The following is a 14,371-nucleotide window of genomic DNA, read 5'->3' on the forward strand; positions in this document are numbered from 1 at the left end:
GGCTTCGAACGAGGAAATGCTGCGAAGGCATTTGATTGGTTCATTGCGGGGGAAGGAAATCCGGTCATATAGAAAAATATGAGTTTCTCAGGTCAGGTTGCAGCGGTGTCAATGTTGGGTTTTAGATTACGGAAAATACAACTATTCCATTTCAAATAGCACGTAAGGGCGGCGTCATTTCCTCTAAGAATTACCGGTAAGGTCTGTGGGAGTCTTTTTTGTTTCCCCGCCCCCTCCGGAAAAGTCAACCCCATCGTCATTATTTTTATTTTTTAAGGTGACGTGGAGTCGGGTCTTACTGCTTCAGTGTCTCATGTGTCAATAAAAGTACACTCTGTACCGGAATATGGACGCATTTCATGCATAAAACGTTGAAACACTGCGTGAGATCCACATGATGTTTAGCTGTAAGTCTTTACCGACACACTGAGCTTCATACCGGGGCACGGAGAGGACTGTCGGGGGCCTGGGAGTCCGAAGAATCCGGCGGCCAGACAGGTTTGGTGAGATCTGCAGCATCGGGACGGTAGTGACACAACTACGTCTGGTAGAGTACATCTTCCGATTCTTTATCCGTAACTCAACATTGCATTTAATCTTTTATTTCACTTTTTTGCCGCTTTTTAATTAAATTGCTATTTAGATCTATAGTAACGTTGAGATAGATTAAGTTGCTTGTTTCATAAGTCAGTTGTGAACCCTTCAGGATAATGGTCATCTATCCTTCCGCAGAAAATGCAAAGCAAACAATAAGCTTTCATTTTTGGCTCTTAGATACTTGACCTTGCCCCAACTTTTAATGCTAGCTGGGATGTTTGTAAACGAAATCCTCTGTCAAAACCTTATTTGTTCAGTGTGCTCTCAAACACTGATTCATTATAGAAAATGCGGGGCCTTCGTGTTATGTAGATGCATATTTAAACAAAAGTATTCTTGCAAATACAAGTGGGCTTATAGTAAAGTGAAACCTGAATATTCTGATATGAAAAGTATGAAAAACAACAGCAAGAGATACAACAGAGACAACATTTCAATTTTAACATTATTGTATATACATTTATTTATAGCTCAGTGATCATTAATCGGATATTTCATCTTCTCAGATTGCTGATGATCTGGAATAAAGTACAGGATGCCTTACCTTTGCAGTTATCTTCTATAATAAAGAGCAGCTGCTGTAGTGAATTTTGTGTAGGATATGTTTAGCGTGAGCCTATGGGAAATACCCAGCCCTATAGACTATACTACTCTTTATTATATTATTGTAAAGATCCAACACAAATCCAGCATGAGCCCAGCATCAAGCAACATTTAGCAATGTTACGGTGGATAGAAAAAACCTTCCCTTTAACCAGATGGAAACCTTGATCAGAACCAGACTCGTGTTTTACCGCCATCTGCTCAAGCTTAGTAAGGGATGTGATGGGAAAGAGGGTGATACAGAAAGAGGGAGACAGGTAGATACTAATAAACAGAGCTACAGCAAGGAACAATATGAATTTAAGCTGCCCTGGTCATAAATTTTTCCTAATCTTTTTTTTTATTGCCACAATAATAGGAACAGTGTGTGCAGTATTTACAGTACTTATATTTGTGATAGTGGAGTGATTGTACTCATTTTGATATTAACAATTGGGGATGCATGATGCTTTTGGCATGATGTCAGTAATAGCTTAAAAGTTAATTATCGGTTTTGGCAGACACTAATATTTCTACTGACATGTACAGAAAGTATATTGGCAGAATGTATGTTTCTTCTTTTTCCCTTCCCATTCCCTAAACTTTGAAGTGAGTCTAAGGACCAGGCCTGCCCACAGAAATGTCTGGTCCCCTAAACAGTCCAGTGAGCAGGCCCTCCCCAGATGTGATGTATAAAGACCTACACATCTGTGTTGGATCAAATGCATTGATGCTAACTTCCAGGCTTAAGTTTGACACCTTCTTCTCTTTGCAGAGAAGTATCTTAGTAGTTATTTAAGGGTTCATACGTTTTCAAGAAAGTTGCCTTAGTTTGTCCTGTTTTTATGCAGGTCGTGGGATAACTATGAAGTAGGAACGTCCTTGTAGTCAACACTTCCAAAACAAACAAAAAATAGGCGCATACCATATTAAGAAAAATAGGGTTTGTATTTTGAAAAGAGGCTACATTTTACTGTCAACAATAAGTACAATTTGTTATTTTTTTACATTGATTAGATGAGTCAGAAATAAGGTTAAAAACAAAGTAGGGTTATCACAGCTTAACTTTCCAACAGGCCATGTTTTTGCCAATCTCCATGACCACCCCCCTGCAACTGAGCACCAGAAGCAAACTCGCTGTTTAAATAGGAGACACAGACTTTTTGGGAAGATATTAGTTGAAGCAGTTGAAGTCGCACTGCTCTGAGAGTCACTTTAATACAAAAATGATAATAAATGCAAGGCAGTTAAGGATAGTTGTAGAAGGTGGAGTCAGCTGCAGGCTACCACACCCATTATAATGGTAATAATTGTGACTTATGTCACAGATTTTAAGCTGGCATTCTTGTATCAAAGCTGAAAATTTTATTAAACTTAGAACTTAGATAACTTAGAAATTTGCTTTGCTGAATTTGCTGAGTTTTTCTACATCTGTTGTTTTACTGTATTTTGGCATTTAAATGCATACCATTAATGGAAACTAGTGAACCCTGTCTATTTGCAGCTGTTTCAGCCTTTCTTTAAAGATAATTGGAAGTAATCGTACTGGATGCACTCCATTCAAGTAGCATGCTCAGTGAAAAATTGTATGACGCAGAACAGTTTGAAATGGGGAAGCTTCCTGATTGAAAAATGAAGTCATAGTGGAAGTGCAAAAAATGGCACATCTTCAAACATCAAGGAAGAGTATTGAAATCTGGCATCAACAAAATATGTTTCCAGGCAGTTAGTTTTCTATTAGACTAAATGTGCATTTAATTGCACAAATTTCAAATTTTCTCCTAATAGGGAGAAAATGCTCAGAAAACAGCCAAAGTCATTACACGGCCATTATTATCAATGAACATATGATGCAAGGCTTATATGAGGATTAGAATCTGGCTAAAGTTAGCCGCTAGCCCCACCAGCCTTCATTCCTATTTGCAAATTACTGTTGTGCTTAATGTTGTTACTTATCACTTTTATTGAGCAGTTTATGGTAAGGTCAACATTCAGATTGTAACATTTTTTAAATTTGAGAGAATCATATTTCTCCTGAGTGGGCGTGGCTTCAGCCCATTCAAAAGACACGCCCACACCATCCTGGAATAGATTTTACAGCCTCATTTTTCATGATTTTGAAACTTAATTTTGTAAACTCTGAGATGTTTTATTTGACTGAAATTTGATGTAGAGGTTCATAACACAGTGACCTGTCATACAACAAACCTAATTATATTCATTTTCACTTTACAGGGTCTATAAAGTGACAAATGCTGTAAATGGTGGTGAAAGCAGTGTCTCCAAATTCTGCCCAAGTGTCTGAAACAAAGACTGAGTGACACTGCATAACATTTTCTAATTTATACATCTGACATATGAATCATTGCATGCCAGGCAGGATGGCATGGGCTCGATCTCATTTGTGGACTTGAAATTCGAGGCATTCTTGAAGTGTCGGGCCAGACAGCCTTGTTTAAATCCCTCCTATCGCTCATGTTCTGATGGACTATCCTTTTTTGTTTCAGGGGTTATGCAGAGTGGAACAGGACACCTGCCAGGTGGTCGCCAGAGGACGATGGGCCTGCACTGCGTCTTGTTGCTGTGCTTGTTCTCGGGCTGTGCAATGTGTTACAAGCAGGGGGACAACGTGACTCTCTATGTCAACAAAGTGGGCCCTTATCATAACCCTCAGGAGACGTATCACTACTACACGCTGCCTGTCTGCAGGCCAGAGAAGGTCAGTCTTTGTTCACTTTCACTGTGTGTTAATGCTGTAATTCTCAGTGGACCTGGATTTTCAGTTGTTATGTTAGATTCTGTGACGATCACACCAAAGTAGTAACATTGCTTTTGAATTTTTTAAAATTTGGAAGTCCATCTTTAACCCACAATGTGTAAATTCTGCTGCCAGAGGGCTCTAATTCAAAACAAGAACAAAGATGATATTGAGGCTAGGGGGGAATTATGGGAAGTTCTGTGCTTGAACTTGCTCATATTCCTGGTGAATGTTGAGAAAAACTGTGTAATTCTGAAGTCATGAAGGAGAATGCAGCACAGAACAACAGTGCATGCTCCAAGAGGTACAGAGTTGAGTCCTGCCTGTCAGTACATCCCAGGCCCAAACGTAAAGTACGGTAATTTTTTTGGTATGTTTTTCAAAGTAAAAGCCCCTTTTGTTCTCAATGATGAGACTACACACAATGCTTTTGCTCAGAATTTGTTTTCAAGGCAGTTACATAGCAACTTAAGTCACTTGCAAAGCTACTTTCTTGGGTTCTCTGCTAAAAAATGTCTTTACAGTGAAAAGAACACACATAAATAAATCACATAGTCATTTGTACACGATATTTTGATGCCTTTAATTATCAGATTATAGATAGTTTTTATTCATTTGAGCTCTCCCTGTTGTTCTCTACTCTGCCTCTATCTTAGTTGTTTTTACAGCTGTATGTCAGTTAAGGACATGTTTTTAATGTAAATAAGATCACTGTTTAAAAGTCTGCCAGGTGGCCATTTCCCCAGCTTTAAAAAGCAGTTTTAAATATTTCATGTAATATAAGTTCTCAACTACAAAATATATAACATAGGTTTAGTGATTGTTGAAAATTCAATTTAGATATTTCAGTGCAAAATTTCTATGTATTGTTCCTTTAGAATGTCCTTCTGTTTTAGGATAAAGACATAAAGAGATAAAATGGCAGAATTATGAGATATTAAATAAAAAATTCTGAGAGAAAAGGACGGATCAGGATAAACAAGTCAGAATTAAGAGAAAGAAGTCAAAATAATGCCATATGTGCAAAGTGCCGTTATTATGAGAAAACCAGAAGAGATTATGAGATTTTTTATCTCATATATGTTTTCTCATTTCACATGATTTAATCCTCATAGCTCATGATTTTGAATTCCAATCTCATAACTTCTTCGTATTCCAATTTCCTATTTAATGTCATGTCATCCTTTTATCTCATAATATCATCATTGAATCTCATAAATGTGACTTTTAATCACTGAATTTATAGCTCAAAATACCATATTAGTATCACATCATTTCATCTTTGTATCTTTGTATAATATAATCTTTGTATCTCATCATTTGGCATTTTTATCTCATATCATGTTTTTATCTCATAATATTGTATTTGTATCTTATTTTTTAGACCTGTCATCTCATAATTTTGACTTTTTATTGCATAATTCTGATTTTGTTATCTCACAATCTCATATTTGTATCTAATAATAAAATGTTTTTTATCTCATATTTTTGACTTATGTCATAATTTTTGTTTAAGATTCTTAATAATAGAGGTTTGTTCTCATACAAGAAAGTTTTGGTATTATTTTACGATAAAAGAGTTATGTATATATTTGTATTGATGTCAGTATATGGAAAGAGGAGTTTAGAAACACTGGTATATTGAACACCAGCAAATATCCAATATCATGTGTTCCTACTTTTGTCAAACCACTTGATAAGAAGCTAGATGGCTGACGGCTTAAAACAGGAAAATATAGTAAATAATGTAAATGAGGATCAATGGCAACACCACCAAAAATGTTTTTTACACTGTCACTCATATTGTGTCTATTTTTCTTCAGGTGCATCACAAGTCCCTGAGTCTGGGAGAGGTGCTGGATGGTGACAGGATGGCAGAATCATTATATTTCATCAAATTTAGAGAAAACATGGAGAGAAGAACTGTTTGCCAGCTCACTCTCTCAGAGAAAGAGGTACATTGGTCTATTTGTATACCGACACACTTTTTTGTTTTAACTTTTATTGTCTTACCTAATGTTTGACTTTAGATGCCTAGAATTAATAGTCTGATTGATAACTGGATTGAAATGTCTTTATGTCATAAATGAGTAGTGGTTGCATTTACATCCTTCATGACGTTTGAAGGCGTGAACCAGGATCTTGATCTGTTTGCAGTTGGTGTGTCTTGGCACAGCTGAGCATATTAAAAAGTTCTGTGTGGTTTGGCTTCTTATCACAGATACTAGATCACCATCAGCAGGCTTAGTGATAATTAAAATCTTCTTAGGTTCATCTCCAACTATTTTCTTTGAAGAAATCTGTCAAACACAGGCCATACTACAAACTGCAGTCATCAAAATGAATGATCAGGGCTGTATTTTGTGCTTCAGGTCGACCAGCTTCGCGAAGCCATTGAGGAGCTGTTTTACTTTGAATTCGTCCTGGATGACATCCCGATTTTGGGGTTTGTGGGATACATAGAGGAGAGCGGCTTCCTACCTCACAGCCACAAGGTAAACAATTTGTGTCCCCTAAGCAGGGCTCTGGACTAACCTTTATCTGCCACGACTTCATAACAAGAACAAGCAGCTGTTATTGTAGTTTACTATCACTGGAGCCAGTTGGTAAACAAAACTCATCCCGGGTCAGTGCAGTTATATGCCCAACCCTTAAAAAAAACTACTCCTGCTGCTATAACAACATCCTTCTCTCTCATCTCTTCACTGGCCGCCGTTTTTTGCACTACAACTAAATCATGCCTCTTTCTCCTCAAATGATGCTGACTGGTCAGGTCATTCTCTGACCAGGTAAAAGATTATCAGCTTAAAGCTTTGCAGGATTGATCCACCTGATGACAGAACAATCCATCAGCTTTGCAAAGAATCAAATGCTAAAATTAATTTGAAATGGTCTCATTTAACTGCCAATGCCATAATCAAACACCTGCTTTTAGAACAAGGGTTTTTCCATTCTAACTTTGTGGGGGTTAGGGTTAAATGTCTAATTTCACATAGATTTGCCTGTATTTGCCACATAAATCATGACTCAGCCTGTCCTAGTACAAGAATAAACTTTTTAGGACTTATTTACTTTTATTCAAGCCGCTTTGCAGCATAAGAGATAAACCACACAGTAAAACTAAATTATTAAACTCATAATGTCTCCCTGCAGTTTTTTCTATTTTATAAGTGGGTTCACATAGATCTTTTTGTATAATCCAAATTCTTGCTGTGCTTTTTATTGTACTGTGTGGGGCTTGTCTTGTAAAGCCTGAAATTTTACATCTGAACTGTATTTACTAGTGCATCTCAAAAAATTAGAATATTATGAAAAGTTTATTTTTTTCTGGTAATTAAGTTCAAGAAGCTAAACTTCCTTATATTCTGTAGTCATCATACACAAAATGAAATATTTCAAAGGTTTTGTTGTTTTAATCTTGATAATTATGGCTTACAGCTCACAAAAATCGAAAGTCCTCCATCTCGAAGTCTTAGAATATCACAAAAACGCACTCAAAAAATGATTTCTAAAACAAAATTTGACCTTGTGTAAAATTATGCCCTTATATTCACTCAGTATTGATTTGAACTCCCTCTGCATGAATTACTGCATCTATGTGAATCAGTCTGTGGTCCTGCTGGGGTGTTATGAAGCCCAGGTTGCTCTGATAGCAGCCTTCAGCTCATCTGGATTGTTGAGTCTGGTGTCTCTCATCTTCCTCTTGATAATACTCCAGAGATTCTCTATGGGGTTCTGATCAGACCAGTTTGCTGTCCAATCAAACACAGTAACACCATGGTCTGCAAACCAGTTTCTGGTAGTTTTGGCTTCACTGTGGTGCCAAGTCCTGCTGGAAAAGAAAATCAGAATCTCCATAAAGCTTCACAGCTATGGAAGCATGAAGGTCTCAAATCTCCCAGTAGACAGCTGACACCTCAGCAGATGACATGGCACCCTAAACCATCACTGACAGTGGAAACTGAAAACACTGGACTTAAAGCACTAAAGGATTCTTTGCCTCTGTGATCCTCCTCCAGACTCTGGGACCTTGATTTAGAAACGAAATTCAAAATTTATTTTCATCTGAAAACAGGACTTTGGACCACTTAGCAACAGTCCGGTTCTTTTTCTCCTTAGCCCAGGTCAGACGCTGATGACATCTGTGGTTCAGCAGTGGCTCAACCACTAAGAGCACAACACTTGTAGTACATTTCCTGAACATGTCCATGTGGTGGCTACTGATCCACTGACTCCAGTCTCAGTCTGCTCCTTGTGAAGCTCCCTTAGGTTCTTGAATCTGCTTTGTTTGACACTCCTCTGAAGGCTGAGCACATCCCTGTTGACTGTGCTCCTTTTCTTACCACACTTTTCTCTTCCAGTCAAGTTTCCATGAGTCTGCTTTGATACGGCCTCTGAGAACACCCTGCTCTTTCAGGAGTGACATTCTGTGGCTTACTCTCCTTGTGGTGGGTGTTGATTGTTGTCTTCTGGACATTTGTCAAGTCAGCAGTCTTCCCCATGATTGTGGTTGTGTGTAATAGACCAGAGTGAGAGAATGAAGGCTCAGGAAACCTTTGCCAATTGGACTTTTCAACAATTTTCAAATATTTTGCAAATATATTTGTGGTTTTATATTTTTGTGAGTTGTAAGTCATAATCATCAAGCTTAAAAAAAAAAAAAGTTGAAATATTTCACTTTATGTCTGATGACTCTAGAATATATGGAAGTTTCAATTTTTCAGCTTGAAGTACCAGAAAAGTGAATTTGTCAATATTGGCATATTGGATGTCGTTAAAAATCCAATATCCTGCACTCTTAGCTTGGGGTTGCTTTTCATCCAAACTGTCCAAGACATAAACCTGTTAACCACACGTATCCCTAATATAAATACTATAGCCTCCAAAGTCTGACATTTCTCAAAAAGTCATCATTCTTAGCTGAGTCCTGCAAAACAAGCACCAACCAAACATGCAAAGTAATAAAATGCACACAGAATTTGGTACTCGTTATGTGGGATCCTAGAAAATCAGGAACTCACACCTAAAACTTATTTCTATTTCTTTCTCCTTTGGGTTTTACTTTTTTGATGTCCTTTTCCTCACTCCCTGTCCCTCTCTTCTCTCATCCATAATAGGTGGGTTTATGGACTCACCTCGACTTCAACATAGAGTACAACGGCGACTCTGTGATTTTTGCCAACGTCTCAGTGAAAGATGTCAAACCGGTTCCACTGGAGGAGGGGGCAGGGGCAGCAGTTGGTGGGGTTGGAGTGGGTGGAGGCGGCCTTACAGTTACCCACACTTACAGTGTGCGCTGGTTCGAGTCCCCTCTTACTTACGCCAGAAGAGCTGAACGCCTCCGAGACCACTCGTTCTTTCCCAAAACACTGGAGATCCACTGGCTGTCCATCATTAACTCACTGGTACTGGTGGTGCTGCTGCTGGGCTTCGTCATCATCATCCTCATGCGTGTTCTTAAGAATGACTTTGCCAGGTAAGTCAGTAAAAGAGACAGGAGGTTGATATGTATGTGGGCTGCTGGAGGAGAAACCTTAAGTTGCCTTCCATATAAATAAGCATACTGAATTGAAAGGCTGATAACAAGCTCAGTTAAAACCAGCATCACCTTGTCCCACAGACAGTGTTAGGTAATGAAATGTAAGATTAGATACTCCTTTTGTTTGAGACATAATTAAAATTTGAGATGTTTTAGATTGGTGCTGTTTCTTTGTTCTCTTTTTTCTGGAGGTGAAACTTAAATTCAGATCAACTTTCATCTCGACTAAAGCATTTTTCTGCTCAGGTATGTCATGATATCCTGTTTAAAGCATTTGTCTCTCACCCTTAGGTACAATGTGGAGGAGGACGGAGGCTGTGATGATCTCGACCAGGGCGACAACGGCTGGAAGATCATACACACCGACGTCTTCAGGTTTCCTCCTTACAAAAGCCTGCTGTGCGCCGTGCTGGGAGTGGGGGCTCAGTTTCTTACCCTCGCCACAGGTGAACGTTTACTCTTAACACTGGACACTACACTGGAAACCAGTAACTCAAAGTTCTATGCTGACAGACAGTCTTGTTAAATTCCAGTTAGTATGCTTACATGCAGTTAGAAAGACAACTTGTGATATAAATCCAACAAATGGACTTGTTAATGATAAGAAGAGGAATAAAATTAGGTCTTAACAAAACAACACATTTATACACACTTTCATTGCAAAACTGCCAAAAATAGCATACTTTTATGTTCATTTTGGGCTTCCATACATCACAGACATTTTTCCACAATTATTTTTCCAGTGACCCCTGGATAACAGCTCTGCAACCCACTTTTGGGTCCTAACCCATCAGCTGAGAATAGCTGCTATTTGACAGCTGTGATCAATACAATAGAATGCTGAAACATGCACTGTCATGACTGAAACTGCAGCCAACATTATAATCTCCTTCTCCAGACCTCATGCTGTTGATAGTTTCCCCATGTTTATTGTGTTTTGCAACAGTCTGCTTCAGGTTCCTTTTTCTGTGGTTTAGTTCGTTATAATCTTTGGTCTACCCAAAATTTCTTATTTACTTTCAAAATACAAGCAGGTTTTTGGTCAAACAAGAAGTCAACTAACAGTAGCTGAATGCAATATAAAAATCCAAAATGAAACAAAAACAGTTTTATATAAAAAAGGCCATTTCAAAATGGGGAGACTGATGGCAATTAACTACAAAACTTCAGCGATTTATTGTCTACAAAAAAATTAATCGCTCAACACATTTACTAGAAAAGGGCTGCGGTTAGCACTGTTTCATCAGTGCAAGAAGGTTTTTGGATAGGGCCTTTCATTTTTATGTTCTCCCTGTTCATGTGTCCCTAAAGAAATACCAACCTGACTCAAGTGGTTGTACTAGTTGCCTCTTCTTCTGACCCCTTCTGGGCACATTTGCAAACCACTTGCACAAAGCACCACCTGCTGTTTGGGACTGTGGATGTAGGCATGCTCAGATTTGGATAATACTAATGTAAAAGCAGACCAGTCGGAAGATGAAAGTGGTTAGCAGTCATGCTTGAGTGCTGTACAAAACAGTTGTGTCAAATGCAAACACACCTTTGAAGGCTCAAATGAAAGGACATTAAGCTGGCTTAAAAAGGAAAATTGAGTTCTTAAATCAAGGCTGAAATTTTAAAGGGTTAAAAGGACTAAACCATGACCATAACTGAAAAGCATTTTTTGGCCAAATACTAAGGCTGAATCTAAAAAAGCTGCCAACTCTGGACTGAAAAACTTGAAAGATCATAACAGCTTGTACATGGAGGTAAAATGCACATACTGTATGTGCAGGAGTCTTATTCTTTTTGTGTTTTCCTGCAGGAATCATCATCATGGCATTGCTTGGGATGTTCAACGTGCACAGACACGGTGCCATCAACTCTGCAGCTATCGTCCTGTACGCTCTGACCAGCTGTGTGTCAGGCTATGTGTCATGCAGCTTCTACACACAGATCAACGGCCAGCGCTGGGTGTGGAACATCATCCTCACATCAACGCTCTTCTCTGGTGAGTTTCATTAGAAGAGTTCCGGATCAGACCACCTGGATCATCTTTCTTCTCCATGCTGGTTCTCACTTTGAGCTTCACATAATCAAAGCATTTGAACAGGTGTACCTAATGAAGTGGCCAGTGAGTGTATGAATGCCTTCTTTTCCTCAGCTCCTCTGTTCCTGACATGGAGCGTAGTGAACTCCGTCCACTGGTGGAGCGGCTCCACCCAGGCTCTACCAGCCACCACCGTGTTCCTCCTGCTGGGTGCCTGGGTGCTCGTTGGTTTCCCGCTCACCGTCATCGGGGGTATTGTGGGAAAAAATCGAGCTGGCAGCTTCCAGGCGCCGTGCCGAACTCGCAACATTGCCCGACAGATCCCCACACAGCCTTGGTACAAGCACACGGCTGTGCACATGGCAATCGGCGGCTTTCTGCCGTTCAGGTGAGCTTCTGTTGAGAGTGAAAAAAGGGCAGGAGATTCAGTTGCATTAACACCTTTGTCCTCTTACATATAAAGCAGAGGAGAGAACACAGGAAGCTCACTCTTCTTTTCATTTTTTCTCCTCAGTGCCATCTCAGTGGAGCTGTACTACATCTTTGCCACCGTTTGGGGCAGAGAGCACTACACCCTCTACGGCATCCTGCTGTGTGTCTTCGCCATCCTCCTCTCCGTCGGCGCCTGCATCTCTGTTGCGCTCACCTACTTCCTCCTGTCGGGTGAGGACTACAGGTGGTGGTGGCGGAGCGTGCTAAGCACCGGCTCCACTGGCATCTTCATCTTCGTCTACTCGGTTTTCTACTATCGAAACCGGTCCTCCATGAGTGGCTTGGTGCAGAGCACGGAGTTCTTTGGCTACTCTCTGCTCACAGCTATGGTCTTCTCACTCATGCTGGGCAGTGTGTCGTTCTGGGCCTCACTGGCATTTATTCGCTATATCTACCGGAGCCTCAAGATGGACTAGTCATGAAATGTGCAGACGGCTATAAACAAACATATCTTTATGTTACACATGGACAATCTGCATATCTTCCTCTTGCTCCAGTCATACAAAACACAACAATCACACCTTCTCATGGGAAATGGGAGCAGGAATCAGAGCCTTTGACTCAATTTGACAGTAGCTGATTGAGGTAGGGCTGTCATTTTTGAAAGAAGGGATAAATGGCTATATGAAGATATATTTGAGTTATCTGGGAAGTGGGGTGGAATGTGTATTTTAAGGATAAAATGGGATGTTTCACTACAAAGGGATTACTGTGTCCCATCTTGAGTGAATGGGTCAATTGTATGTTGCTTTTGAAGGCTGAGAATTCATTGTAGTTCAGTCTGCGATTACCTGCAAGACTCCCTACTCTGTGGTCTACCAGGACTTGGCAGGATCTACACGTCCTATATTACACTCCCTTAACTTCAAGAAGATTGACTGAGTAGTTTTAATTTATAAAGCCGAAGCTCAAAAGTATAACTTGCAGATATATTCCCAAATACATTGAATTGTGGCAGCCTATTCAGATGTTATAAACATTTTTGCACTGGCCTTGACAAGCACCTCATGGCCCTGCAGTTAAGAAGCGTAAAGATGCCTTGTTGATTGAATAGCTGTTGAAAATGCTGGTGATGGGCACAATGTTGTCATTGCATTCTATGGTCACCATGACTGTGATTTTTGGTTTCTGATGTAAATAGTCTTTTCGATTAAAGCTTTTTAATAGTAATTCCGTCACCTTTGCCTTTCTTCATATTAGGACTGACACCTTTTTAGTCAGTTGGGGTTGACTGGTTGGTCGATGAGCTTCATCCAACTATAATGTCATTGGGGGCGGGGGAAGGTGGCAAATTATCACTTCAAATGCACTGTATCAGCAAATTGCAGCTCTTCTGTTTGGACAGACAGCGTCTCACAGTAACGGTTTGCAAGAGGGAATGTCTGAGTCTGCAGTCACTCAGTGATGGACTCTCTCAAACTTTCAGCTGAACTCCTTGTTCCTGTTTTTCATTAATTTCAAGAGCTACTATAACAGGTAAACTGTTGGCACAGCCGCTGTCTCACTTCATTGAGAACCCATAATGAGTGAGTGGCAGCTATTTGGTTCTGCTTTCATCTAGTTATCAATTCAGATTTTTTTCCAGAGCTAAATTGTAATGACTCCTTTAATTCTAATTTTAAATTCTGTTACAATAGTTATTCTATTTTTAATTACATTCAAACATTTCAAACAAAGCATTTTGGGGACCTGATGAAGAAATATGCTGGCACATTAAACATCGTTTTTCTCTCAATATGTGTAATGTGTCCATGAAAATGAAACACTGGTTTACTGTATAATACGTATAGCTTATAGACTTCAGTGTTCACATATAAATGGTTTATCTCTACCTTGATAGCTGTAAAATATACAAGTGTAGCACCTGATATGGGGAATGACAAAGGGCAGAGTTGATAATCAATCACAGCAGGGTCAACATTTAACCATTAACAGGAAACCTCATTTTCCCCTATAATGAATTATGGGGATAAAAACTTTTGAGATTAAAAATGTCGAAATGATTAATTGCAAGCTAAAAATCTGAGATGAAAAGTCAAATTTATTAGTTATAAATGTCAAAACAAAATTATATGTCAAAATAATTTTTGAAGGCATATATTAAGTAGAAAGTTGAAATCACGAGTTTTACAGATTGAAACATGAGATAAGATTCAATATTATAACTTTAAAAGGTCAAAAAAAGAGATTAAATATTAATGGTGCAGTGTGTAATATTTAGCCTAGTAGCATTTAGCTGAACAAACTTTGTAAAATAAAGCAAAACATTTTTAACACGGTCTATCTAAATAAGTGTTTAGTCATCTAAATTCAAAAATAGATATTTTGAAAATAACAACTCAGAATAAACCTTTGATTCATACATAGGGAGGGT

The 14,371-nt window shown here is 39.0% G+C and overlaps 1 protein-coding gene across 1 annotated transcript; it reads left to right on the plus strand.

The window, feature by feature from the left end:
- Positions 1–64: 64 nt before the first annotated feature.
- On the plus strand, positions 65–13,167 carry tm9sf1 (transmembrane 9 superfamily member 1). The gene is made up of 9 exons (XM_041814814.1): positions 65–547; positions 3,687–3,898; positions 5,761–5,892; positions 6,310–6,432; positions 9,055–9,413; positions 9,768–9,922; positions 11,281–11,466; positions 11,620–11,893; positions 12,020–13,167. The coding sequence occupies exons 2-9, from the start codon at positions 3,692–3,694 to the stop codon at positions 12,411–12,413; spliced, it is 1,830 nt and encodes a 609-aa protein (XP_041670748.1). The 5' UTR covers positions 65–547; positions 3,687–3,691; the 3' UTR covers positions 12,414–13,167.
- The last annotated feature ends 1,204 nt before the right edge of the window (positions 13,168–14,371 follow it).

Source organism: Cheilinus undulatus, linkage group 19 (assembly GCF_018320785.1).
Source record: "Cheilinus undulatus linkage group 19, ASM1832078v1, whole genome shotgun sequence".
Lineage (NCBI taxonomy): Eukaryota > Metazoa > Chordata > Actinopteri > Labriformes > Labridae > Cheilinus > Cheilinus undulatus.